General features: G+C 42.6%; 1 protein-coding gene across 4 annotated transcripts in view; it reads left to right on the forward strand.

The window, feature by feature from the left end:
• The window catches only part of PPM1H (protein phosphatase, Mg2+/Mn2+ dependent 1H), a 299608-nt gene that overhangs the window by 263642 nt on the left and 8665 nt on the right, over positions 1-27301 (forward strand). The window contains exons 10-11 of one of the 4 annotated variants that reach the window (XR_003680301.2): positions 18348-18947; positions 23226-23429. Coding sequence is in view for 1 of the 4 variants with exons in the window: in XM_024122817.3 (XP_023978585.1) it covers positions 18348-18495 (148 nt within the window). In the remaining 3 variants the exon portion in view is untranslated. Of the gene's footprint in view, positions 1-18347; positions 25899-27301 lie in introns of those variants that run through there. The other 3 variants (XR_003680302.2, XR_008617682.1, XM_024122817.3) reach the window with 3 other exon arrangements.

Below are 27301 nucleotides of genomic sequence, written 5' to 3' on the forward strand. Positions count from 1 at the left end.
CTGGAGAAAGGCACGTTTCACTTAGAACACAAGGAAATAAGTCACCGTGAGTGAAAACCAGCAGAAACAATAGACAGCAGAGTTGGACCTGTAAATATTATTGGATTTATCAGCCAAAAAATATAAATGAATATTTTAACATATTTCAGAAATGTTTTTAAAAGCATTGAAATCATGTATAAGGACAAAAGACTATAAATGACTGCACAGATTTTTAAAATAAAGAAATGGGACTTCTGGAGATGAAAAATATAAAAATAGGAACTACAAATTCAATGGATTAAACAGATTGGAGACAGTTGAAGAGTACACTGATGAACTGAAAAACTGATCTGAACAATCCAGAATATGGCTCAAAGACACAAAGAGAGGGAAAGTATGAAATGAGATTGAGACTAGGAAGATAACTAAGAGGCTGAAAAGAATTGCAAAAGGAAATACTATAGAAAATGGGAAGAAAAAAAACAAGTTCCAATCCAGAATTGTTGAATGGTATTAAACCTAAGATCCAGAAAGCCCAACAGATCTCAAGCAGAAGAAATAAAGAGATAATTTTAAGTAGATATTTTATAATGAAACTGAAGAATTTAAACAAAAAAGATACTAAAAGCAGCCAGAAAGACAAAACAGATACATAGGAGTAGCATTTACAGTGATAGCTGACTTTTCAAAAATAACAGTAGAAGCCAAGACGGTGGAGTTATATCTTCAGTTGGCTAAGAAAAGCAGCTCTCAATTTTTAGAATTTTTATATACAGTAAAGATATCAATAAAGAGGATGAAGTAAAAGCATTTTGAGGCAGGACAAAACTGAGAAATTTTACTGCCATCCAGCCTCCTCTGAAGAAGATTCTATAAGATGTCCTCAGATAAGAAAAGGAAATGATCCCAGACGGAAGATTGAGAAGTAAGATGGATTATTAGGCTATTAGTAAATAGGTACACTTAAACATACACTAATTATATAAAAACTGCAATAAGAATGTCTAATATGTGGTTAAAAATGATAAAATACTGAATAAAAACAGCATAATAAATTGGCCAGTGGAGTTAGTAATCAGCTAAAGTATGCTATGGTTCTACTTGAAAAGAGGTTAAAAGTGTTTAACTTTAGACTTTAAATGTGTTTAAATAGCTAAGAAAATGAATGAAAGAATAGAAAGTGTAATTTTCAAACTACTCAAGCCCACATAGAATTAAAAACCAAACTTCTAAACAACTTATAAATCAAAAAATTGTAATAAAAATTAGAAATTACTAGGGCCTAAATAATAAGAATACTACATATCAAGACTTTAAAGGCTGAATTTTGAGCCTTTCCCCCCCCCTAATTTAATGAGCTATGTATAGGTGAAAAGCTCTACTCATCCCTGACCTGCCAGAAGTGACTACATTCCTTCCATATCATAAAGGAACTTTTTCCAACCCTCCCAACCTCCCAGTTCCCCAGATCGCAGGGACCCTGGAGCCCACAAGCTCCAGGCTCCTGACCACAGAAAAAGAAAAAGAGCCCCTTAACCATAGAGAAAGGTATTTCTCAGAGTAAGATCTAGAAGCCTGCTTTGTGCTACTGGGCTAATTCTGCCCATATTATTCCTATAAACATGTACACAAGAATTCTTATAACTTCACAGTTCTGAGGGGCCACAGGAGTGGAGCTGTCTACTTGTGGACTGTGTGCTCTTTTCCTGCATATAGGCTGTTAGTAAACTACTGTCCTAATTTAAAAATTTAGGTCTGCGGTCCTTATTTCAACAACAGCATCTAGATTAAGAATTAAAAACGGGCTTCCCTGGTGGTGCAGTGGTTGAGAGGACAGGGGACACGGGTTTGTGCCCTGGTCCGGGAGGATCCCACATGCCGCGGAGCGGCTGGGCCTGTGAGCCATGGCCGCTGAGCCTGCGCATCCGGAGCCTGTGCTCTGCAACGGGAGAGGCCACAACAGTGAGAGGCCCGCGTATTGAAGAAAAGAAAAAAAAAAAAAAAAAAAAAAGAATTAAAAACAACAGAATAAACCCAGGAAAAGTAATGGAAGGAAAAATTAAAGAGAACAAAAAAGAGAACAAATATACAATAAAAATAAACGGTAAAGCCAAAATTTGTTTCTTTAAAACAACTAACACATTAGGGAAATGCAAATCAAACCACACTGACATACTACCTCACACCCATTATGTTGGCTATTTAAAAACAAACAAACGAAGAGGAAAAAACAAGTGTTGGTGAGAATGTGGAGAAATTGGAACGTCTTGTGCATTACTGGTGAGAATGTAAAACGGTACAGACAGTATGGTGATTAAACATATAATTATATCCATCAATTCTACTTCTGGGTATGTACCCCAAAATGAGTGAAAGCAGGGACTCAAATAGGTACATGTACACCCATGTTCATAGCAGCATTATTCACAATAGCAAAAAGGTGGAAGCAACCCAAGTGTCCATCAACAAATTAAATGGGATAAACAAAATGTGGTATATAATACAATGGAATATCAATCAGTATTAAAAAGGAATGAAATTCTCACACATGCTACAAAATGGATGGACCTTGAAGACATTATGCTCAGTGAAATAAGCCAGTCAGAGGAGGACAAACATTGTAGGATTCCACTTACATGACGTCCCTAGAGTCGTCAAAATCATAGGGACAGAAAGTAGAATGGTGGTTGCCAGGAGCCGGGCCGGGGGGATAGGGAGTTGGTGTTTAATGGTTATAGCATTTCAGTTTGGGAAGAGGAGAAAGTTCTGGAGATAAATGGTGGTAGTAGTTATACAACAGTGTGAATGTACTTAATGCCACAGAACTGTACACTTTAAAATGGTGAAAATGTTAATTTTTATGTTATGTGTATTTTACCACAAAAAATAATTTCTCAAAAAAAAGCAAATTAAAAAGAAAACTAACTAAAGTAGATAAATTTCCCTTAAGACTAATCAAAAACAAGGGGGTCCAGCAAATAATTAATATTAGCAATAAAAAACAGTAATAAGAGATGTGGCAGTAATGAACCTATACATATTCTTTAATAGGAACATTGTTAAAATATTAATTTTTCATAAATTGATCTTTAGAGTGAGTAGAATTATAACCAAAATTCCAGTGAAGTATTCACGGAAGTTCGTAAGCTGATTATGAGATACATAGGGAAGAGCAAAATGCCAAGAATGTTTGTGACATTTCTGTATGGGTCTTACCCTTCTAGATATTAGTACAAAATCAGAACAATTAAGATGGTGCAGAAAAATTAAAAATGGATCCTTCCCTCACACCATACACTAAAATCAAGTCCAGGCAAGTTAAGACTTATCTGTGGAAGGAAAAGTAAATACAACTTTTAGGAAATAGCATAGGAGACTATTTTTATTATCTTATAGTAGAGAAGGATTTCTTAAACAAGATACAGAAAGCACAAACAAGAAAAGATTGAAAACCTTGACTACGTTTATCAACTTTGGTTCTTCAAAAGACAACATAAAGAGAATAAAATGGTAACGTGTGAACTGGGAGAAGATCTTTGCAATTTGTATAAACAAAAAGGGATTCATACCCATAAAATATAATGAACTGTCACAGACCAATAAAGACAACACAAATAACCCAACAGAAAAATGAGCAAGTACCAAACAGGTATCACACAGAAGAAAATTAATGGCCAATAAATATATGAAAAAAACTTCAACAGTCAGAGGAGTAGAAATAATTAAAAACATGTAGAACAACTGCAGATGGATTTGTGAATTTGTAGAAAGACTCGGAAGACGGCTTGGCATATGCATATCTTATAACCCAGAAGCTTCACTCTTAGGTCTGTACCCTGGAGCAGTGGTTCTGAAAGTGTGGTCTTTGGGTCATATGGCATCAGCATCGTCTGAGAACTTGCTAGAAGTACAAATCTTCAGGCTCAACCCCAGATCTACCAAATAAAACTCCAGCAGTAGGACCCAGGGATCTGTGTTGTAACAAACAACCCAGGTGTTTTTTTTATTCTGGTGCTGGTGTAATTCAATTTATACAAAAAGATATCCACACAGTTGTTTTTTTTATAAGAATTGGAAGCAACCTGCATGTCCAACCATAGGAGGGATAAACAAAGAATAGAATAATTCAGTCCTCAGATGAGAATGAACCAAAGCTGTGATCTTTAACAGGGAAGAATCTCAAAGACATAATGTTGAGTTTAATAAGCCAGTCATAGAAGAATACACATATTATGATTCTATTTACATAAAGTAGGAAGCTAACAATATATCGCTTAGGGATACAGATATTAAAATTATAACAAAAAGCAAGAGAATTAACCCAAAATTTGGATAATGGTTAACTTGGGAAGAGAGGTGGCAGAGGGGAATGTGTGCTTGTGGAGAGGCCCATAGTGAGCGTCTACGATATTTACTGGTAATGTTCTGTTCCTTTAGCTACATGGTAGATATATGATTGTTCATGTTATTTATAACTGTGTATCTTTTTCATACATTTGTTTGTATGTTAGCTATGAGAGGCAGTGTAGTCTAGTGGTTAACAGTGTGGATCTAGCCAGACTGCCTGAGGTTAAATCCTGGTTCTGCCCCTTCTAGACTTTGTGACCTTTGTGACCTTTGGGAGGTTTCTTAACCTCTCCATGCCTCAGATTCCTCATCTGTGAAATGGGGGTTCCAGTAAGTAGTCCTGACCTCATCCTTATATATAAAGTGAAGTGCCTGGTATATATAGTAAGCACTACTGGGTATTTGTTGTTGTTATTCTATGTTTGTTGCTATACTTATATGTTTCATGTATTTCACAACAACAACAAAAAATTCCTTCAGGAAAAAATTAAAGCTAGACATTCTTTCTCTTTCTAGAATTGTTTGTATAATTTTTCTCAGGCACAAAGGAATCGATGGTACTGCAAATAAGATTCTTTTATTTGAATTTGAATACATTTTTTTTCCTGTTGAGCTTTTAGTTTTAATCTGCGTTTTATATTCTACTTGTTAGCAACATTCTCCTGTTGATTTTCTCTACTGTAATTATTTTCATAAAGCTTTGCGAAGCCATCTGACAGGTATGAGTGAAAAGGCACCCAACACTTTTTAAAATCTCTCCAAGCTGGCTTGGTTTTCGTTACCAGCCCCCGTCTCTCCATGGCAACAAATCTGCCCTCCAGGGAGTGGTAACCTGTGGGCAGTGCTGTCACTGGGCAGGGGTATGCCAGGTCAGAATAGTTTCCTAGGTTCATGAGGTCTATTATTACCTACAGGGCTTACAGGGATCTCCATGGAACAAAAGGGCAGGAAAGAGAAAGGTTTTGAATTTGCCTTTCAGGGAAGATGGCAAACCAAAGCCTAAGAAAGAATCCTGTGTCAGATAGATGAATGAGTGAAAGGAAAAGTTATAAAATGGGCACAGTTTCATTGCTAAAAGATGAAATATCTGGCTGGAGATCAGAAAAATTCTGGTTGGTTTTTGACATCTTAAAACAGTGAGACCTTATGGGGGGAAGGTATCTTCTTTGCCAAGTAATTCCCATTCAGATTCATTCATCTGGGAAATATTAAGGACCTATTTTATGAGCCATGGCCACTGGGGAAGAAAACAGACCAGGTCCCTGCCCTCTTGGAGTTTAAAGTCTAGAGGTTACAAAAGCATAAGGAAGTTAGAATGTGAATGATTAAAAAGATAGCACAAGGGATAGGCAAGAAAGCTTCCCAGTAGAAGGGATGTCTAAACTTAAACGTGAGGGGTAAATGAGTGTGTGCCAGTCCATGCAAGGTGGGGTAACATCGGGGAGACAGCATGGTGCTTTCAAGGAACCCAACAGTCAGTATGGCTGCCTGGGCTTAGGGTGGGGTAGTGTCCACAGATGAGGTTTGAGAGGTGGTGAATGGGGCAGGTCGTGTCAGACCTCAAGCACTGACAAAATGAATGAATGTGAAGATCAGCTGGAGGGAAGAGAGTCTGTGATGATGATATGGAATTTGTGTAATTCATTCATTCTGATCCACTATCAGAAAACATTCTGGACAATCTGATGGTGAAAATATGAGGTATGGATTGTTTCTCTACCCCTCTGTGCTCCTTAAGCCATATTGGGAAATCAGATAAACTTAATTTATTTCAAACTCAGGACTTAGGCATTATGTAAAATGATGTTGTCTTTCATGTGTGTGCCATATTTGCATGTATCTTTGTGATGTGGAAGGACGGTACCACACTCACACCCAGGCTTAGTGTGTCTCCTTGGGAGGCCCATGGAGAGCTCAGTCCCAAAAGCCTCGGCAGTGGGTTTCCTGACAGTGCCCTCCCAACCGGTAGCTGTTCTGACCTTGTCATGCAAAGTAGAAATAGGAGTGGAAGTCGTCCTAATAACTTGTAGCCTGTCATAATTTCTGTGATGAAGAAAGACCCGCTATCATACCCTTCCTGTGGCTCTATGAGTTCTTACTCAGCCAGAAGGATACATTTCTCCCCAGATGTAGCCCAGGACCACAGGTTTGCCTATTTAGTCATGTGAGTGGTGGGAACAGAGGGTTTCTGGGTCCAGACCTGAGGGGTCTGACCAGGCTGGCCGATCGTTTGATGGAAAATGAGAAAGGGAAGATGCATTCTACAAGGTGGGCCTCCCGAGAGATAGGAAGGGCAACAAAGCAACCAGAACCACAAAATGTTTCTTCATTTGACGTTTTGAATGGGCCTGTTTTACTTACTTTGAGTTTTGCTTTGTGTTTGCCCAGTTTTGTCTAGAAATTCAGGACAGAAGGAGGCAGGGCATTAGTCCTGTGACAGGAAGGACTTTAAGGTTTTGCCATTTGATTATTTGGCTTTTGTTCATGTTGTGTGTAGGTTTTTTCTTTTTCTTCTCCTCTTTGTGGCAGCCATTCTTGACAAATTGCCAGCACTGTCTTCCTCTGATGACATCCTTCCCAATAAAAAATTTAAAATACCATCTCCCCCTCCAGGATGCATTGTGAGGGGAGAGGTGATTAAGAGAGAGATATGTTTGCAAAGTTCTGACCCTCACACCATCCTCTCTGACAGAGGTGGGGTAAAAATGAGCTATATGACCTTCCTGACCCCAGGGAATCTTATTAAGTCCTTTTGCTGTTTTGAACTGTCTCGAGAAAGGAACCAGAAAATTAAAAGGAGGCCTTGTGGACAGGCCAGAACATGAGTGCAGTTGCTCTTTTTCTTTCTTTTCTTTTTACTGGATTATGCCCTGAAGTGTCACAGAGCTGGCAGCTCCGTGCATCCTTTGTGGGGTCATGAAATGAACCGTTGATAGGAAATATACCAAGTTCACATTTTCAGGTGGCGTGGTTGGAATTCACGGGGGTTGGGCTACACAACCTGTCATTCTCTTTACTAAATCCAGTAAGATTCTCTTGGGAGGCCTGAACATCCTGCAAAATTTGGAAAGGGTGCTCAGAGAAAGGCGTGGAAGGGGTTTTCTGAGGCAAAATATCTCGGACTGATTATCTCCTCTGTAAGGCTGGAGGTTTCGTGGCAGGTCTCCCAGAAAGAATATTCAAAATGGAGGCAAGTATGTACACATGCAAAGAAGATGCTTAGTAATATGTTAGAAAGGAATAAATTGTTAATATTACTAACGGAGATAGCTGTGGGCAAAGCTGAGTGGACCTCGGGCCAAAGAACACATGAAAACGTGTCATGGATTTACATTCCAAATGCCCAGGCAAGACTCGGCAAGGATTTTTTTGCCCAGTCCTTCATTTCCCAAAACCTGTCTGTGGAAACCTCATCTTGGTAACTTGGACCAAATGACCCTCAGTGCCCCTGCCATGTCACTCTGGGGGCTTATGAAGGGGTATTAAATCTGTAAGTACCAACATACTGTAAACTCCAGACAGCATCGCCCTAATAAGAGAAGCCTTCTTGATGGTCATGCTTCAAATGTTCTTCATATCCATGCTGTGTCCTTGGCTCTGATAACTGTGTGCCTCATTGATGAGGAAGAGATTAATCAGTAGAAAGTTAACGGTAAAACACCCACCAAAACTGACAGCAGGATATTAATGCAGGTATTAAATGCTAGTTTGTATTACCTTGATGATATGAACCATTTTGGCAAAAGACAGGTTCTTTTTAGGAAATCTTTCTGTGAGCAGCCTGAACTAACTTCTCCCACTACCATATGGTTTTGAAAAACTATGCCTCAAATGTAAAAAGGAAGGGGTCCTCCCATCGCCAGCCCCAACCTCACATCAGTTACAGGTTTTAAGAACAAATTGGTGAGTGTTTTATCTCGTGTGGAAGACTAGATAAAGTCTGCCTTTTTTTTTCAGGCCCAGCGGCCATGGCTCACGGGCCCAGCCGCTCTGCGACATGTGGGATCTTCCCGGACCGGGGCACGAACCCGCGTCCCCTGCATCGGCAGGCGGACTCTCAACCACTGCGCCACCAGGGGAGCCCAAAGTCTGCATTTTTGTTTCTTTTGCAGTGTTGAGCATATTCAGATCTGTGGGAATGTGGATGTCAGCCCACCATACTGCCGTTGACAGCCTCTGAACTGCCCACTGCCAGGCCCACCTTTCCTTCCTCACTGCTGTTGATATGGCCATTGGAGCAGAGCTGTGTGGCCGCTTAGTTGGAACATAAGGGCATTTTATTAATTTAATTAATTAATTTATTTATTTATTTATTTATTTATGGCTGTGTTGGGCCTTCATTGCTGCACGCGGGCTTTTCTCTAGTTACGGCAAGTGGGGGACAAAAGGACATTTTTTTTATTAAATTTAATTAAATTTATTTATTTATTTATTTATGGCTGTGTTGGGCCTTCATTGCTGCACGCGGGCTTTTTCTAGTTGTGGCGAGAGGGGCTACTCTTCATTGCTGTGCGTGGCTTCTCGTTGCGGTGGCTTCTCGTTGTGGAGCACGGGCTCTAGGCGTGCGGGCTTCGGTCGTTGTGGCACACGGGCTCCGTAGTTGTGGCTCGTGGGCTCTAGGCGTGCGGGCTTCAGTCGTTGTGGCACACGGGCTCAGTAGTTGTGGCATGTGGGCTCTAGAGCACAGGCTCAGTAGTTGTGGTGCACAGGCTTAGCTGCTCCTCGGCATGTGGGATCTTCCTGGACCAGGGCTCGAACCCGTATCCCCTGCATCGGCAGGCAGATTCTTAACCACTGTGCCACCAGGGGAGCCCCCATCAGGGCATTTTAAAGGGCTTCCCAGGGACGATGCAGAAGAAAATAGTCTGCTATGCCCCCTCCTATCGAAATGTTGCTGTTTGGGGTTTGAACTAAAATAAACTCACACCACCTTGAGAAACCAGGAAGCTGGTGCCGGGGCAGAGAGGTGAACAGAGGCCTGGTGGGTGTTCTCGCCATCTCCCATGGGGGTGGTAAGCTCTCCCTAGTCCGTGGCCTTGCACCTGCTGACACACCCCCAGGGGACACAGGGACGGTGTCGTGGGCAGTGGCTGTTGCTGTTCCCGTGTCTCAGGGTCCTCCGCCTGAGTGAGGTCCCCGCGCTCCAGGCGGGACAGAAGCTGGTGTGAGCACCTTCAGTGGCTTCAGAGCCAGACGAGGGACACATGTGGCTCAGCTCCCAGCAGTGAGCCTGAGGTGGGCCTCCTCCCAGGACGAGTTGCCTGGTTCTGAGTGCAACAAAGGGCCCCCTCCACGTCGCTTGCCCTCACCCCACCTACCCCGTTACCACAGAGCCCTGCCAGTGTTCCCAAGCTTGGGAGAGCTTTTCTGCCTCTTCAATCTCAGAGGCCTGCTCAGAATGCAAAGAGGATTCCTTCTCCTGTTCCCATCATACTCTATTACTGCGGGGCCTCAGCAGATGGAAGCTGCCTTTTATATGCAAATATTCGGAACCCATTAATTCCCCAGTTCCTGCCACCTACCCTCCCTCTTGTAAGACCCTGTCTGTACCACCCAAATGGCAAATAGAAGTTCCTGCCCAACTAGAACTGTTGGCTTTAAGGCCAGGTTACAGCCTGAGGCCTGAAACGGACTTATTTTTGACACTCCAATCTGCTGATTCAGATGTGGTCTTGTGGGAAGAGACTCTACAAAAGGTGAATGACTGCGGGCAAAACTCTTGGTGGGGGAGAGAGGCCTTTTATGTCTAATGAGGGAAATGCTTTAGGAAGGTTCTCTTTACCCCGGCAGGACCTTTGAGGCATGCACTAGCGTTATTCCAGATCCGAGAGGCTAAGGAGTTTCCCCAGAGGCCCCGGTGTGGGCGGTGGTGCAGCCAGGCTGGGACCCATGGCAGCCCAGCCCTCATCCGGGGCCCTTCGTACACCCCACTGAAGAGGTGAAAGAGCTAAGAAGTGCCCAGAGGTGGCAAGGACGACAGAGACGATGGAGGATTTGCCCTCTGGCCTCCTTCCACCCTGACTTTAGCGTCAGTGGTTGTGAAAAGAGCCTCTGGCCTTCCCAGGGTCCTTCAGCCCCTCTTCCTTTTCTGCTTTTCTTCTCTCCCCTACTGTCCCTCCTGCTCGGCCCGAGGAAGCCTCTGCGCCAGGCCCTGTGCGCCTGCCAAGTCAGACCCCTCCCGGCCGCCGCCCCTTTCAGCAGAGCTCGGCCCATCAATGTGGAAAGCTTCAGCCAGAGAAGAAAAATGCTCTCAAAGTACAAAACTGGTCTCCCTGGGAGACTCTTCGTTAGGAGGGGTGAGTACCCCCGCTACTCCCGTACTACTTCCCGGATGCGGTCTGACCAGGCCCTCCGCGTGAGGCCCTCAGGCCGCCCCACATCCAGCTTCCAGAATCCCGGGGCTTCTTGGCCCCTCGTCATCCCGGCCGGGGTGTAACGGAATCCACGAGCCTTTTGCTGTCATCAGCTGTACCATATTCTTCTCTGCTGCTCTCCTGTATATTCTGTATTTGTATTGCATGTTTTGACTCAAATTCTCTCCCGCCGCTCCCTGCACCCTTAAGTCACTGGCACGTGTGCCTTTGTGTTCAGCCTCAGCACCAAACTCAGAAGAACCCTCCTGTCTTACTGCCGCATGAAGCAGTCTTTTTCACTGTTACCAAACCAGACAGCCCTTGTCAGGTAGAAATTGCAGGAGAACGAAATGGGGGAGAGGAGAAGCAGTCCTTTCCCTCCAGAGGAAATGTTTCTTCTTTTCCTCAGGCACCAGTCTTGATAGAAAGCAACCTTAAAGGTGGTTTCCTGCCTGGGGCAAGATGGCGCTTGATTAAGGATGCTCATGAGTTCTAAAGTGTCCATCAGCCTGGCTGAGATTGGAGCTGGGGCAAAAAAACCTTCTCCTAAGAACTAGGTGCCTGGGGTTGTGTTGAGTTGATCAGCTTATGAGGAAACATCCCCACAAGTGGCCTCATTTTTACCTAAACACCATTTGTGACTTCATTTCAGTACTGTGTCTCCTGTAGCACGGAGGAAACATCAGGAAACCAGTCCTAGAGTTCAGCTGCACTGTTCAGTTACTGCGAGCAGCATCTAATCAGTGCCCTTCAGTCGTCCGTGCAGACTGCTCTTTTACGGCGGGGGGGGGCGGGGGGGGATGTCGCATTTGCATTCGCTAGGGAAGCCTCGCAAGGAGAAGTCAGGTGGAGGAATCTGCGCTCCTGGCCACAGTGTTGGAAGAAATGGTCCAAGGCATTCTCCCTAAGCTTCCCTCTCGGGTTGGGGCATTCTTCCTGCAGCACATGGATGATGGCAAGAACCTGATGAAACTGAGGTTCTGTGAGGAGGGGGTGGGTAGGCCCACCACACAGGAAAGTGTGAGGCTAAACCTCACACCACACGTAGGGCGTGGGGATCCTAAGCCAAGAATCGCACCTAAAACCAAGGCACACAGTAAACAACCCTACTGAAGAGAGGCTTCTACCTTACCTTCAAACCCACCATGAGAAAGGATAACTAGATACAACAGAGCCTTCCCTCTGTCCCCCCAAAGAAAACCTAACAGAACAGGATGAAAGAAACTTTAAACATGTACAAATAGAACCATAAGGTAAGAAGAGATGGATTTGGAAAAGAAAAAAATAGAAATTTGCAATGGTGAAAAATATGTCATTGAAATAAAGTAACTCACTGAATGGAGAGAACAGCAAACTGCTAAGTATGAATTAGTGAACTGAAAGATATTACCAGGAGATTTTTAAAAAACAGGAAAGAGGTTGAAATCTGGAAGGTAAAATGAGAAGGATGTAACAGGAGAAAATATAAAATTATGGAGGAAACATAAAAAATAGAGGGGAGTCAGCATTCAAAAAGTTCATGGTTGAAAATTTTCCAGAATCAGAAATATCTTCTCAGTTTGAAGGAGTAAAACTAATTTCCAACCATGATAAACAAAAAGAAATCCTCATTATTATGTCTCAGTGGAACTTCATACCATCAACAACAAAATATCAACAATAACAATTTAATAAGCTACCAATGAGAAAAGACATTTACTTATAAAAAAATGAAACAAGGGCTTCCCTGGTGGTGCAGTGGTTAAGAATCCACCTGCCAATGCAGGGGACACGGGTTTGAGCCCTGGTCTGGGAAGATCCCACATGCCGCGGAGCAACTAAGCCTGGGCGCCGCCAACTGCTGAGCCTGCGCTCTAGAGCCTGTGAGCCACAACTACTGAAGCCTGCACGCCACAACTACAGCAGCCCGCGTGCCTAGAGCCCGTGCTCCGTAGCAAGAGAAGCCACTGCAATGAGAAGCCCGCGCACCGCAACGAAGAGTAGACCCCGCTCGCTGCAACTAGAGAAGGCCCATGCACAGCAACAGACCCAAAGCAGCCAAAAATAATAAATAAATCAAATAAATAAATTTATTTTAAAAAATGAAACAAGACAGACTTCTCAACAAGAGAGGTCAGAAAAGATGAAATATTATGTCCAAAGGGAAAATAAGTCAGTCTAGAATTCTATACCCGATAAAGCTATGATCCAAGATTAAAGGCAAAAATAAAGATTTTTGTGGCCCCAAAACTTGGTGAGTTTATCCCTCACAGACCATTGTGAAAAGCATTACTAAAAATGTACTTCAGCAGAAGGAAATCAAGTCCAAAAGAAAGGAATGGACTTCGAAAAGCAAAGAAATTAGCATGTTGGTTTATATACATTATAATAATGACTTAATAGGAGTTTAAAAACAAGGCAAAATTAAAATATTAGGCAATAACATGACAGATGAAAGAAGGCATTCTAATATCTTTATTTTCTGGAGAAGGACACAAATATTGATTGACATATATTAAAAACCTAAGCATAGCTGCTAAAACAACACGAATAATCACTTTTCAACTAGTAGAGAGAGGAAAAAGGTATTCAAGAAAGCAATCAACCTGACAGAAATCAAGAAGAAAGGAAAGAAAAATAGAAAATACTAAATAAATTTTATGTATGTATGTATATGTATGTGTGAATGATGGCAAAAATAAATTCAAAATAGCGGTTTTTACAACAGGTTTAGCTTGCATCTTAGTAACTATAAAGGTGAGATTTAATTTTAATTAGCCATCTACCAATAATGAAACACACTTTACATAATACAAAGTTGGGAAGTCCTACAGTGCCTTGTGGAATTTATCATTGGCGAACATCAGGTTGAGAAGGTAGCACTGGAAACGACTACGATTTCCTACTTAAGAGACTGGGGACAGCATTAGCTAAGGATGATAGATGAGAAAGTCCCACCTTGGCAGTGAAAGTAAGTTAACATTTATTGACTCTTCCTGAGTCCTAACTGGGGCCTACCAAGGAAGGTAAGAAGAGCTGTGCCATGTGTCATGGAAGCCCAGACACAGGAGAACGTGGAGTGCACAGTGGAGCGGCGGGGAAGCCAACCTCAGCACCTCCCCCCTCTGCAAACAAAAAGGAGAACTCAGAAGAAAAGACAGGAGATGTCAAGAATAAAGAAGAGGCCAGAAGTACAGTATCTGTGCTGGAGCAAGGTCAAGTGGAATGAGCACGGAGAAGTGTAGGAGGCCGGATTAGCAGGGCATTGGGCCTACTGGTAAGAAATGAAGGAAGAAAAAAGGGAAGTAAGAAATTGAGGAAGCAAAAAGGGGTCTTCTCTCTCTCAAGAGTTCACCTAAGGGAAGACAGCGTGGATGACAGAGAGAAATGCAGGCTCAAGGGAAGTTATCTTGGCATAGGCAGTTACCAGTTTTGAGAATAAAACCTTACTTTTCTAGAGCCCTTGTGTTTCCTGGGTAACCATCTTTGCTAGGTGACCTAATGCCGCTTTTTAAAATACCAAAGCTAATTTTGACCATTTTTTCAATACCCAAAGTCTCCAGCAATAGCAATATCAGGATGGTCTCTTGCGTTTAACTATGGATGATGCTCTCATGTGACTTAAATAAAATGAGGTAGGCACTGTTTTGATTTTAACTTTCTTTAATTGAAGTATACTTGATTTATAATATTGTGTTAGTTTCAGGTGTACAGCAAAGCGATTCAGTTTTAAATGTATTTTTTTCAGAATCTTTTCCATTATAGGTTATTACAACATATTGAATATAGTTCCCTGTGCTACACAGTAAATCCTTGTTGTTTATCTATTTTATATATAGTAGTATGTATCTGTTAATCCCAGACTCCTAATTTATCCCCTCCCCCCTTTCCCTTTTGGTAACCATAAGTTTGTTTTCTATGTCTGTGAGTCTGTTTCTGTTTTGTAAATAGATTCATTTGTATTATTTTTTTAGATTCCACATATAAGTGATATAATATTTTTCTTTCTCTGTCTGACTTTATTTAGTATGATATTCCCTAGGTTCATCCATGTTGCTGCAAATGGCAATATTTCATTCTTTTTTATGGCTGAGTAATAGTCTATTGTGTGTGTGTATACACACACACAAACACACACACACACCCCACATCTTCTTTATCCATTCATCTGTTAATGGGCACTTGGGTTGTTTCCATGTCTTGGCTATTGTAAATAGTGCTGCTGTGAACACTGGGGTGCATGTATCTTTTCAAACTAGAGTTTTCATCTTTTCTGGACATATGCCCAGGAGTGGGATTGCCCGGGGCACGAACCCGTGTCCCCTGCATCAGCAGGCAGATTCTCAACCACTGAGCCACCAGGGAAGCCCTGTTTTCAGTTTTTTTAAGGAACCTCCATACTGTTCTCCGTAGTGGCTATACCAATTTGCATTCCCACCAACAGTGTAGGGGGGTTCCCTTTCTCCACACTCTCTCCAGCATTTATTGTTTGTAGACTTTTTTAAAAAATTAATTTATTTAATTAATTTATTTTTGGCAGCATTGGATCTTCACTGCTGCGTGCAGGCTTTCTCTAGTTGCAGTGAGCGGGGGCTACTCTTCGTTGTGGTGCGCGTGCTTCTCTCGTTGCGGAGCACGGGCCCTAGATGCACCGGCTTCAGTAGTTGTGGTTCATGGGCTTTCCCACCAACAGTGTAGGGGGGTTCCCTTTCTCCACACTCTCTCCAGCATTTATTTATTGTTTGTAGACTTTTTTTAAAAATTAATTTATTTAATTAATTTATTTTTGGCAGCATTGGATCTTCACTGCTGCGTGCAGGCTTTCTCTAGTTGCAGTGAGCGGGGGCTACTCTTCGTTGTGGTGCGCGTGCTTCTCTCGTTGCGGAGCACGGGCCCTAGATGCACCGGCTTCAGTAGTTGTGGTTCATGGGCTCTAGAGTGCAGGCTCAGTAGTTGTGGCTCGCGGGCTCTAGAGCGCAGGCTTAGTAGTTGTGGTGCACAGGCTTCTTTGCTCCGCGGCATGTGGGATCTTCCTGGACTAGGGATCGGACCCATGTCCCCTGCATTGGCAGGTGGATTCTTAACCACTGCACTACCAGGGAAGTCCTGTTTGTAGACTTTTTGATGAAGGCCATTTTGGCCAGAGTGAGGTGATACCTCATTGTAGTTTTTATTTGCATTTCTCTAATAATTAATGATGCTGAGCCTCTTTTCCTGTGCCTCTTGGCCATCTGCATGTCTTCTTTGGAGAAATGTCTGTTTAGGTCTTCTGCCCATTTTTTGATTGGGTTTTTTGTGTTCTTTTGATATTGAGATGTATGAGCTGTCTGTATATTTTGGACATTAAGCCTTTCATTTAACCTTGTGCTGATCTCAGCCGTTGCCCCATGACTGCGGGACCCGTGATTTACCACAGAGACCGGTCCTGACTTCCTTCATCTGTTTTTTTTAACATCTTTAAGTAACTTCCTTTTGCTGCCAGCCATCTTTTCTCACTACTTGCCATAATCTTCTGTGTGTAGTTTGCTCATGAGCTGAGTTAAGGTGTGTTCAGCCCTGACAGCTGAAATCTACAAACTAGTATATTGCCTCAGCCAGCTTTCTGAACTTGAAGGGCTAAGGTCTAGACCCTGGTCAATCACTAGGGTAATAAACATCAACTGATATTGATGGTAGCCTTTCCCTGTGAGGTTTTATCTCAGACATACGATTCAGTATAAACCCAAGAGTAACCTGGGGTGAGCATCTGAGAGCTCTTCTGAATAGAGTATATGAGCGGCAGTATGTGGATAAGGGGGCATGTATTGGGCTCTTTAGCCAAAGGCCTCTTTGGAGTCCTTTCTGTTTATTTCGTGATCTCAGCAGGAAGAGAACCCTCAGAAGGGCTAACTGGTGGCATCTTCCCTCAAGTGTAACTTGAGATACTTCTGCCTCAAAACTGATAATTCTCTCAATAAGGAGAGAAAAAGAAGGTGTCTCTCCTACTCACCTACCACCCATCCTCTAGGAGGAAAGTCACTTATATTGTATTAACTAAAATAGCCTCTCTCTGCCACCTTTAGTGTGTGCTACACTTCTCTCTGCCTGGGCTGTCTGAGTAGACTTGAGTCTCAGACTCTACAGCCTGGAATCTTAACAATCCTGAGATTATTTGCTACAGACCTTGTTCTTAAGTAATGTAAGAATGGGGCTAGGTGCAGGTCTCTTTTAACAGGAGAGTCCCTTAATCCATAAGGGGTTTTAACAGAAGAAATGCAAGAGGCTTCTGGTGTTCTGAATTCCATAACTCACAGTTCTGAAGGCAAGGCCGAGTGACATTCCAAGCAGGGAAAGGCCACAGTAACATCAGGGTGGTCTGTTGTTTAAGGTCCACAGGCTGGCTTCCAAGAGGCCTTCCTTACAGGGTGACATTTATTATCTTGGTGATTTACCAGAGGCTGGCTTTTAGCTTCTCAGGTTCAGAAACTGGTTTAATCAACACACGAAGGACAGATTCATTATCAGAGCTGGGCTCACCTTAACCAAGCTTTCACGATTGATCTGCAAACTGAAGGAATGCCAGTTGACGTTTATATGGAGAAATAGGACTGATGTTCTTAAAGTACAAATGACTAGCTCACTGTCTGTCGGCAGGCCACACAGGGAGGCAGATCATAATTAGAAGGTTATATGGTGAACATGAAGTCAAAATCAAGGGAAACTGTATATTCTATGGCAGAAGCTAAGAGTCATCCATCTTCACTAAATACGGTCCTACCAGTGGAACTAAATTTCTTTGAAATCTGTTGGATAAGACTCTCTCTGCCTCAATCTGTATTGGGACAGACATCTGCCAATGTTTTTGTCTCTTGGTTTTAGGCCTCAAGGGTAACCTAGGCTACATACACCCAAATCACCTCCCATATTAGTCTTTTTCTACATTTTAATGCTTTCCATCCATTTATGGCATAGTCATTATTCTTCTTTGAGTTTATGCTCTCAGTCTCAGTGAGCAATCTGATTTTCAAATTCTTGGGGATCCCTCACTGTACTTACAGTGGTGAAGAGAAGAGTGTGGCACTGATGAGGATGGATGGTACGGCTTGACCACACTGAGGTTTCCCAGTCATGTACCAGTAAAACCTTCGCATTTTTCCTATGCTCCTTTGCTACCTGCGCTATCATTAACATTTTTCTTTAAATCGACTCACTTTTTAAAAACAATTTATTTAGAAAGGAGATTTAACCCTACCATAAGTGGAAAATGACCATCCTTTGTCCTAAAAGCAACGTGGCTCTAAATATAAACATTGGAAACAAAAGTTCTTATTTTTTCCCCATGTACTTCTTTAGCTACACACTGTTTGCTGTAGAAAGCTCTGAGCCTGAGCAGATATGTGTTAAAGATACACCAGCACTAAACTGGGACTCTCTGGTTGACAGCAAAATTCTCAAAAGAGGACTGAAAAGCAGAACAATTTAGGAGGTTATTTATTGTATGTAGACTCTTGTCCATCTACCACCTAACTAGTAGTCTCACATTAGGCATCACACATTTGGGAAAAAGATGGCCTAGGTTTTTGTGACTTTAAGGGTGTTTGAAAACTGTTCATACAGTTGTAGTGATGCCTCCTTCCCAGCCTCACCTGACCCCCGATTCTGCCTGAGGCCACACTGACAGTCTCATTCCTGCTTCTCCCTGTACAGGTACACACTGGCGGCTCAGGACCTGGTGATGCGTGCCCGTGGCGTCCTGAAGGACAGAGGATGGCGGATATCCAATGACCGACTGGGCTCAGGAGACGACATCTCTGTATATGTCATTCCTTTAATACATGGAAACAAACTGTCCTGAAAACAGCCCAGGGTTTTAGAAGGACAGAAGGGAAGAAAGTTGGGATGCCGCTGGGCAGGGCGGGGCTGGGAAGTGCCCCAGCAGAGTTCCAGATGATGACACCTCTTCCCTGCCCAGGTGGGAAAGGCCTCTGGCTGAGCTTCAAGAGGACCCTCGGGTTGCAGTTTCCTCTTTAGTAACAGGTCTGGATACTCAACAAGAGCAAAACATAAAGGCTGCTACTGAGTGTTGTGTTTCTGTCGGTTCCTTTCATAGGCCTCCTAGGTGGCCATTGCCCATGTGGGGGCACATCCATCATATTTATTTTATCCAGAGAGCTGGGGCAGCCCTTTTCGGGTGTCACTGGCAGAAGACTCTTCAGCCTGCCAAGCTGCCAACTTCCCTACGGGTTAAAAGTGCTGCATTGGAGAGATGGGGATCATGCCTCAGAAGATGGAAGCGCCCATCTTCTAGTAAGCCTGAGATTTATTCCAGGGAACACTATCTGTGTGTGTGTGTGTGTGTGTCTCTCTCTCTTTTTTTGTTTTTTGGTGCCGGTGGGGTGCGGCAGGGATTTTTTTTCTTTTTTGACATTCCTTGAATCTTAATTGTTCTCCTTCCATAGAACAGGCCTGGGACTTTCCAGGCCCCTGTCGAGGAATCTGTGTGTCCGAGTCCAGCCCAGACCGTCCCCATATCCCGTAGCCCACGCCACCCAGGCCGCCATCTGGAGCGGTGCCCTGGCTGATGGAGTTGTCTTTGTTGTGTAACAGTTTGTCCCTGAGTTGCATTTTCTCACCAAATCAGTGTGTTTTCGTGGAAATATGGGTGTTCCTCTGTCATCTTCAAGGGCCCCCCTGGTGTGGTTGAGGCCTCTCTGGGAGAGTCTGGATTTCGTTTCTGGAACGGTTGGCCCTCGCCCACCCGCTGTGCCACAGGGACAGACACAACGCAGGGCTGAAGCGAGCAGTTTAAGAGGCTCCTTGTATCAAGTCAGTTCACCACACCCCATCCGAGGACCACTCCTCCGTCTGGACCCAGGTTCCATGGACTGGGACTGTCCCCAAGGCCCCTCCAAATAACATGTTAAGGAGCAGAGTTCTGTCAGGAAGCGGCTGTCTCCGCCTCCCCATCACATCTGGGCAAGGCCCGCTCAGAGTGGCCATTTGATAAAAGTGAATTTGAATCAGGCTGGGCACTCCGTTCCTTCTCCACGGATCATGTCCCAGCCGCCCGAGGACCGAGGCCCCTGTTCCCACTGTCACCCCGCCTCTGGGTGTTCCTCACCAGAGCAGCAGCAGAGGACGGGTCGGATCTACCTGGCGCTTCTCGGCCGGGAGGACTCGCAAAATAGATGTTTAGAAATCACTTTGGGGCAGACCGCTTCTGGGCATGGGGGGGGGGCCTTAGAGGGCAGTGTCCAGTCACCGAGCCTTCTCCCCGCAGACCTCCTGTGGTAGCGTCACCATCTTGACGACTTGTTGTAATAAGACATGCTTCCCACCCATTAAAGACAGAGGTCAGTGGTGTGACTCCCCCAGAAGGCTGGAGAGCCAGTTCCACTTCTCCTGTTCGTTCAATCCCTTCCCCAGAGGGGAGGAGAGGAACCTTTCCTCTGGGATGGTGGATCGCCTGCGTTTATATTCTTGGAATGTAGATATTTTCTTAGGAACGTCCTGGAGCCTTCCTGCTTCGGAATGTATTCATCCCACAGTGTGGAGGCAACGCCCGGTCTGCCAGGTGAAGTACGGCGGGAATTCGCCCACCGAGTGTTTGCCAAGATGTTGTTTGGGAAGAACCGGACTCGCTGGTCCCCCGTCGGGAGCCATCGTCATCTGACGGCTTCCCTCCTCCTTCAGGAAATCCTAGCCGCCCCCAGCGCCTCTGTGGGGAGAAGTCTGTGGTAAACCATTTGCTGCCGTGGCAGAACAGGACGCTCTGGGGAAACAGGCAGGCGCCCTACAGCAGTGCGGTCCGCTTTCCGTTGCTGCTCTGACTCTCAAAACCGCGTACGCATTCGGAAATGAGGAAGTTTTACATGGAGGACTCTGAGCTGCCTTCTTTGGGAAGCTGTCCTCACAAGCACTCACCTCTTCCCCGTGTTCCCACTGCCTTTTCACTTCTTTTATGTCCTGGGCTTCTGTCCGGGCCCTACCTTGAGCTTCTCTGGAGTTACTCAAGGCAGCAGAGTCAGAGTTCGCATGTGCGTATCATATAGATGTCATGACAACCTGGACTCAATTCCCCAGTTCACTTCCTGCCAAGGCGTGTCTCAGCAAAAACTCTGGAAGCCCCTGATTCAATTTATCCTCAAGTCTTGAGTATTTAGTCCTACTGGATTTAGTTAGAAAGGTGTCTAGGAATTTCTCCTCATAAGCCCCCATGGGTGGAAAGGTCTTAGTAGCAAGCTGAAGCCATGTTGCCAGTTTGCGGGGATTGGAGGGAAACCACAAATGAGATGAATAAGTCAAATGTGGAAAAAAAATGATTTGTTAATGCCCACGGCAGGTCCGCCCAGCACCGATACTGCTCTGTGAATTGAGCTTACTCAGTTTTAGCCTTATTTTTCCCCCTTGGAGCATTCCTGGAAAGGTCAAAAGGCAACACACTCAAAATTCTGCAGAACATATTTATACGTGGTTCTGTGATCTTGCGTATCTGACTTACAGTCAAGTCTGCTTGCCCTAGTAGCCTCAGAGGAAGTCTTATTTAATAAAACTTTCGATTTCCTAGTCAAGTCTTTACGGTTATCTGGGGGGGGAGGGGTGTGGCCACTTCCTTTAATGAAAGCCTCTCTCAGTGCTAAATCTCTTTGCTGGACTGGCACCTGCTCTTCAGAGTATTTGGTGACACTCTTTTCCTTAAAGAGAGCAAACTCACACTCCATCCACACTGTGGCATTTTGTCAGGCAACACAGCCAAACCTGTGCTCTCTCAAAACCTGAAATCGGAGCGGTACCAGAACCAGAAAACTGGCGAGTGTGTTCTCCTGTGGTTGTGCTTTTGCCTAACGGCTGTTCTTACAGAGAGAACAGAGAAGTGAAAGTCGGGCTAGGCCAAGTACTCAGCTGTGTAATAGGACAGAGCTCCCCAAGTGGGAATTTGTTATTTTCCACAGTTTACAGTTTTGGGGAATTTGGGGTATTTAATTTTTTAATCCCTAGCAATTTACCTCCATGAGGCTGCATGAGGTCAGCTGTGCTCATTCTTTTTGTACTCTTCTAAGTATTCATTTACTTCTTGGAAAGAATCACAGCTGTCAGTAGATACTGGTGGGCAAGGATGAGAGTCCCAGTATCCAGAGTTGGCCTCAGATCTTGGCCATTCGGGCAGGGTTTTCAGTTCACCAAGAGCACTGGTGTGGAAACACTGGGAAAAAAAAATCTCTCACATCTTTACGACTCTGGTCTAACCTCCTTCCTCATCTGCCAATCAACTTTATTTACAAGGCCACGAGTAGTCAGTGGTTTTCTTTCCACCACAGTCTGAGGATCTTACCTTTCCTTAAGCAGCCCAGCAGCTCTACTGTTTTCAGACTGAACATGTTAAAGTTTAATGAGATTCTATTTTTGGTAAGTTCGTGCTATTGGGACACATGGAGAAAGCAGTGAGAGTCACTGTCTATGCAAAAACCCACCAGGCTGACCCTAAATGGTAGCGGATCTAAGAAAATAGTAAAACAGTATCTGGCCACTGGACAGAATTTTACATTAGGAACTTGGATTTTTGAAGATTTTCAGTTGCAGAGACATGTCACAGCCTGCACACCATAAGCCCCCCAAGTGTACTTTGGTTCTGTGTGGGTGATGTGACTTATGTGCATACACTGGGATTTTTCAAGGGACACTACATGAGCAGCCTCACCTGCCTCTTCTGTAAGTACCGTGGGGGCTCTTTGTGGTTTGAGTGTCAGTCCAGGGAGTGCTGCTCTTTCTAATCCACGTGATTTGTGTAAATAGCTTTAATTTTGCCTTTGCATCTTAGATGCTTTGTTTGTGTAGCGACCAGGTAGACAGTGACCAAATGAGGCTTTAAATGTATTGTTTTCGGGCTTCCCTGGTGGCGCGGTGGTTGAGAGTCCACCTGCCGATGCAGGGGACACGGGTTCGCGACCCGGTCCGGGAAGATCCCACATGCCGCGGAGCGGCTGGGCCCGTGAGCCACGGCCGCTGGGCCTGCGCGTCCGGAGCCTGTGCTCCGCAATGGGAGAGGCCACAGCAGTGAGAGGCCCGCGTACCGCAAAAAAAAAAAAAAAAGTATTGTTTTCTACTGTGATGTACTTGAAGGAGAATCTTGTGTCCTCCACTCTTCCACTCTTCCATAGTATTTTGTGTTTGGGGTGTCCTGAGGTTACTCTATTACTCCTGTTTTGCCTCCACTTTCTTTGTTTCTTTTGGAAACCCAGGGAGGCCCACAGTGGAGATCATTTGTAAGGAATGTATCATGGTCTGGGTTTCCAAGAAAATACCCTACGTACAGTGAATGAGAGGAATCTGCCTGAAAATGCTTTCGGAACCATGTACCTTTATGCTTTGTGATTGTGAAACCTTGACTTTTGTAACCCAAAAATGAAAACTGTTTAGTAAAGGGGATCTATTTTGTGTGTTTTGAAACTTAGGTGCAATGTTCCCTGGAAAAAGCTAAAGAAATGTATATGCTCCATGCCATTTTAAAATAAAATATTATACATATGTATATAGGACACCTTTAGCAAAACCTTTTTGTGTCATTTCGTTTAATTCACTAAGAAGTTTCTTCATACCAGGTAGTGGAATGAGTTGAGAGGGTCATGGCCTCATGGGGAGTCATCAACTGTGAACAGACTCAAGAGAAAATCAGACGGGAATGGATGCCAACACTATAAATCTTCACAGGAATCAGCAGTAAAAGCTGTACATTTCACCAGTGCCTCTAGAACTACCATGGATATTACTCCCAAGAACTACGCCCAACAGGTAATTCTTTTTTTTTTTTTTAATTGAGGATAACTGACAAAGACAGCATTATATTAGTTTCAGGTGTACAGCATAACAATGCAGTGTGTACATATTGTGAAACGATCATCACATTAAGTCTAGAGAACATCCATCACCATACAGCATTACTAACTTTTTTTCCTTGTGATGAGAACTTTTAAGATTTACTCTCTCAGCAACTTTCAAGTACGCACTACAGTGTCATCAGCAAATACTATGCAATTATAGTATAGTCACCATGTTGTACATTACATCCCCAGGATTGATTTATTTTATAACTGGAAGTCTGTACCCATTTCACCAACTCCCCACCCTGTGCCTCTAGCAACCACCAATCTGTTCTCTGTATCCATGAATTAGGTTTTTTTAAAATTAATTATTCAGGTTCCACATATAAGTGAGATCATACAAGATTTGTCTTTCATAAGACATAGCATAATGACTTGGCAGGATGCCCCAAAGGTCCACCCATGTTGTCACAAATGGCAAGATTTCACTCTTTTTTATGGCTGAATAATATTCCATTATAGCTCCATCTCTATCCCTATCATCAATCTATCTATAAAAATACATACACACCACAGTCTCTTTATCCATTCATCCTCTGAGGGACATTTAGGTTGTTTCCATATCTGGGCTATTGTAAATAATGCTGCAGTGAACATGAGGGTACATATAACTTTTTAAATTAGTGTTTTTGTTTTCCTTGGAGAAATACCCAGAAATGGAATTGTGGGATCATATGGTAGTTCTATTTAATTTTTTGAGGAATCTCCATACTGTTTTCCATAGTGGCTGCACCAATTTACGTTCCCAACAACCTTTTTCCCCACATCCTGCTAACACTTATTATTTCTTGTCTTTTTGATAATAGCCCTTCTGAGAGGTATGAGGTGATGTCTCATGGTTTTGATTGGCATTTCCCTGATGATTAGTGATGCTGAGCCTTTTTTCATGTACCTGTTGGCCATCTGTATGTCTTTGTTGGAAAAATGTCTATTCAGATCCTCTGCCCATTTTTTAATTGATTTTTTTGAGTTGTATGAGTTCTGTATATATTTTGGATATTAACCATTTATCAGATAAATATCTATGATTTGTAAATATTTTCTCCCATTTAGTAGTTTGCTTTTTCATTTTGTTGATGGTTTCCTTTGCTGTGCAGAAGCTTTTTAGTTTGATGTAGCGCCTCTTGTTTATTTTTTCCTTGGGTGCCAAATCCAAAAAGTGTTTGCCAAGACCAAGGTCAAAGAGCTTATTACCACCTACGTTTTCTTCTAGGAACCTTACGGTTTCAGGTCTTACGTTCAAGTCTTTAATTGTTTATGGTGTAAGTAGTGGTCCAGTTTCATTCTTTTGCATGTGGCTGTCCAGTTTTCAATGCACCATTTATTGAAAAGAGTGTCCTTTCCCCAATGTATATTCTTGGCTCCTCTGTTATAAATTAATTGACCGTATATGCATGAGTTTATTTCTGAGCTCTCTATTCTGTTCCACTGATCTGTGTGTCTGTTTTCATGCCAATACCATACTGTTTTGATTACTATAGCTTTGTAATAGAGTTTGAAATCGGAACATGATGCTTACAGCTTTTTTCTTCTTTCTCAATGTTGCTTTGGCTATGCAGGGTTTTTGTGGTTCCATATAAATTTTAGAATTGTTTGTTCTATTTCTGTGGAAAATGCCATTGGAGTTTTGATAGGGATTGCACTGAATCTGTAGATTGCTTTAGGTAGTAAGGATATTTTAACAATATTAATTCTTCCAGTCCATCAGCCCAGTATATCTTTCCATTTATTTGTGTCTTCAGTATCTTTCATCAATGTCTTATAGTTTTCAGTGTACAGGTCTTTCACCTGCTTGGTTAAATTCCTAGGAATTTTATTCTTTTTGATACAATTGTAAATGTGATTGTTCCTTTAATTTCTCTTTCTCATAGTCTGTTATTAGTGTATAGAAATGGAACAGATTTCAATGTACTAATTTTGTCTCTTGCAACTTTACTGAATTCATTTATTAGTTCTAACAGTTTTGTAGAAAGTCTTTAGGGCTTTTTTTTTTTTTTTAACATATACTATCATGTGATTTGCAAATAGTGACAGTTTTACTTCTTTCTTTCCAATTTGGATGCCTTTTATTTCTTTCTCTTGCTTAATTTCTCTGGTTATGACTTCCAACACTATGTTCAATAAAAGTGGCAAGAGTGAGCATCCTCATCTTGTTCCTGATCTTAGAGGAAAAGTTTTCAGCTTTTCACCACTGAGTATGATGTTAGTTATGGGCTTGTTATATATGGTCTCTATTATATTCAGGTAAATTCCCTCTGTATCCACTTTGTTGAGGGTTTTTATCATAAATGGATGTTGGAATTTTGTCAAATGCTTTTTCTGCATCTATTGAGATGATCATATAATTTTTATCTTTCATTTTGTTACTGTGATGTATCACATTGTTTTGTGGATATTGAACCATCCTTGCAACCTTGGAATAAATTCCACTTGATCATGATGTATGATCCTTTTAATCTATGGTTGAATTTGGTTTACTAATAATTTGTTGAGGATTTCTGCATCTATGTTTATGGATATTGGCCTATAATTTTCTTTCCTGGTGATGTCCTAATCTGGTTTGGGTATCAGGGTAATATTGGTCTCATAAAATGAGTTTGGAAGTGTTCCCTCCTCTTTTTTGGGAAGAGTTTGAGAAGGATTAGTATTAATTCTTTGAAAGTTGGCTAGAATTCACCAGTGAAGCCATCTGATCCTGGACTTTTGTTTTTCTTGGGAGGTCTTACTGATTTAGTCTCCTTACTAGGAATTGGTCTGTTCAGACTTCCTATTTCCTCATGATTCAATCTTGGAAGGTTGTATATTTCTAGGAATGTAACCATTTCTTCTACGTTGTTCAATTTGTTGGCATATCATTGTTCATAGTAGTCTCATGATCCTTTGTATTTCTGTGGCATCAGTTGTAATGTCTCCTCTTTAATTTCTTTCAGCCCTCTCTCTTTTTCTTTTGATGAGTCTCACTAAAGGTTTATCAATTTTATCTTTCAGAGAACCAGCTCTTGGTTTCATTGAAATTTTCTATTCTTAGTCTATTACTTCATTTCTATTCTTAGTCTGTTATTTCATTTATTTCTGCTCTGATCTTTGTTATTTCCTTCTTCTAACTTTGGGCTTTTTTTGTTCTTTTCCAATTCCCTGAGGTATAAAGTTAGATTGTTTATTTGAGATATTCTTGTTTCATGAGGTATACATTTATCACTATGAACTTCCTTCTGAGAACTGCTTTTGCTGCATCCCATAGGTTTTCATGTGTTATACTTCCATTTTCACTTGTCTCAAGGGTTTTCTTATTTCTCTGTTGACCCACTGATTTTTTTCAGTAGCTTGTTTAATTGCCACATATTTGTGAATTTTCCAATTTTATTCTTGTAATTGATTTCTACTTTCATAGTACTGTGGTCAGAAAATATGCCTGATATGATTTCAGTCTTCTTAAATTTGTTAAGACTTTTTTGTGGCTTAACACATGGTCTATCCTGGAGAATGTCCCATGCACGGTTGGAAAAAAAAATGTACGTTCTGTTGCCATTGGATGGAATGTTTTGTATATGTCTGTTACGTCCATCTTGTCTAATGTGTCATTTAAGGCGTATGTTTATTGATTTTCTGTCTTAGTGATCTCTCTATTGATGTGGGTTATTAAAGTCCCCTACTATTATTGTATTGCTATCTGTCTCTCCCATTAGGTATGTTAGTATTTGCTTTGTACATTTAGGTGCTCCTATGTTGTGTGCATAAATATTTACAAATGTTATATCTTCTTGTTGAATTGACCCTTTTATC

Source organism: Physeter macrocephalus, chromosome 6, assembly GCF_002837175.3.
Source record: "Physeter macrocephalus isolate SW-GA chromosome 6, ASM283717v5, whole genome shotgun sequence".
NCBI lineage: Eukaryota > Metazoa > Chordata > Mammalia > Artiodactyla > Physeteridae > Physeter > Physeter macrocephalus.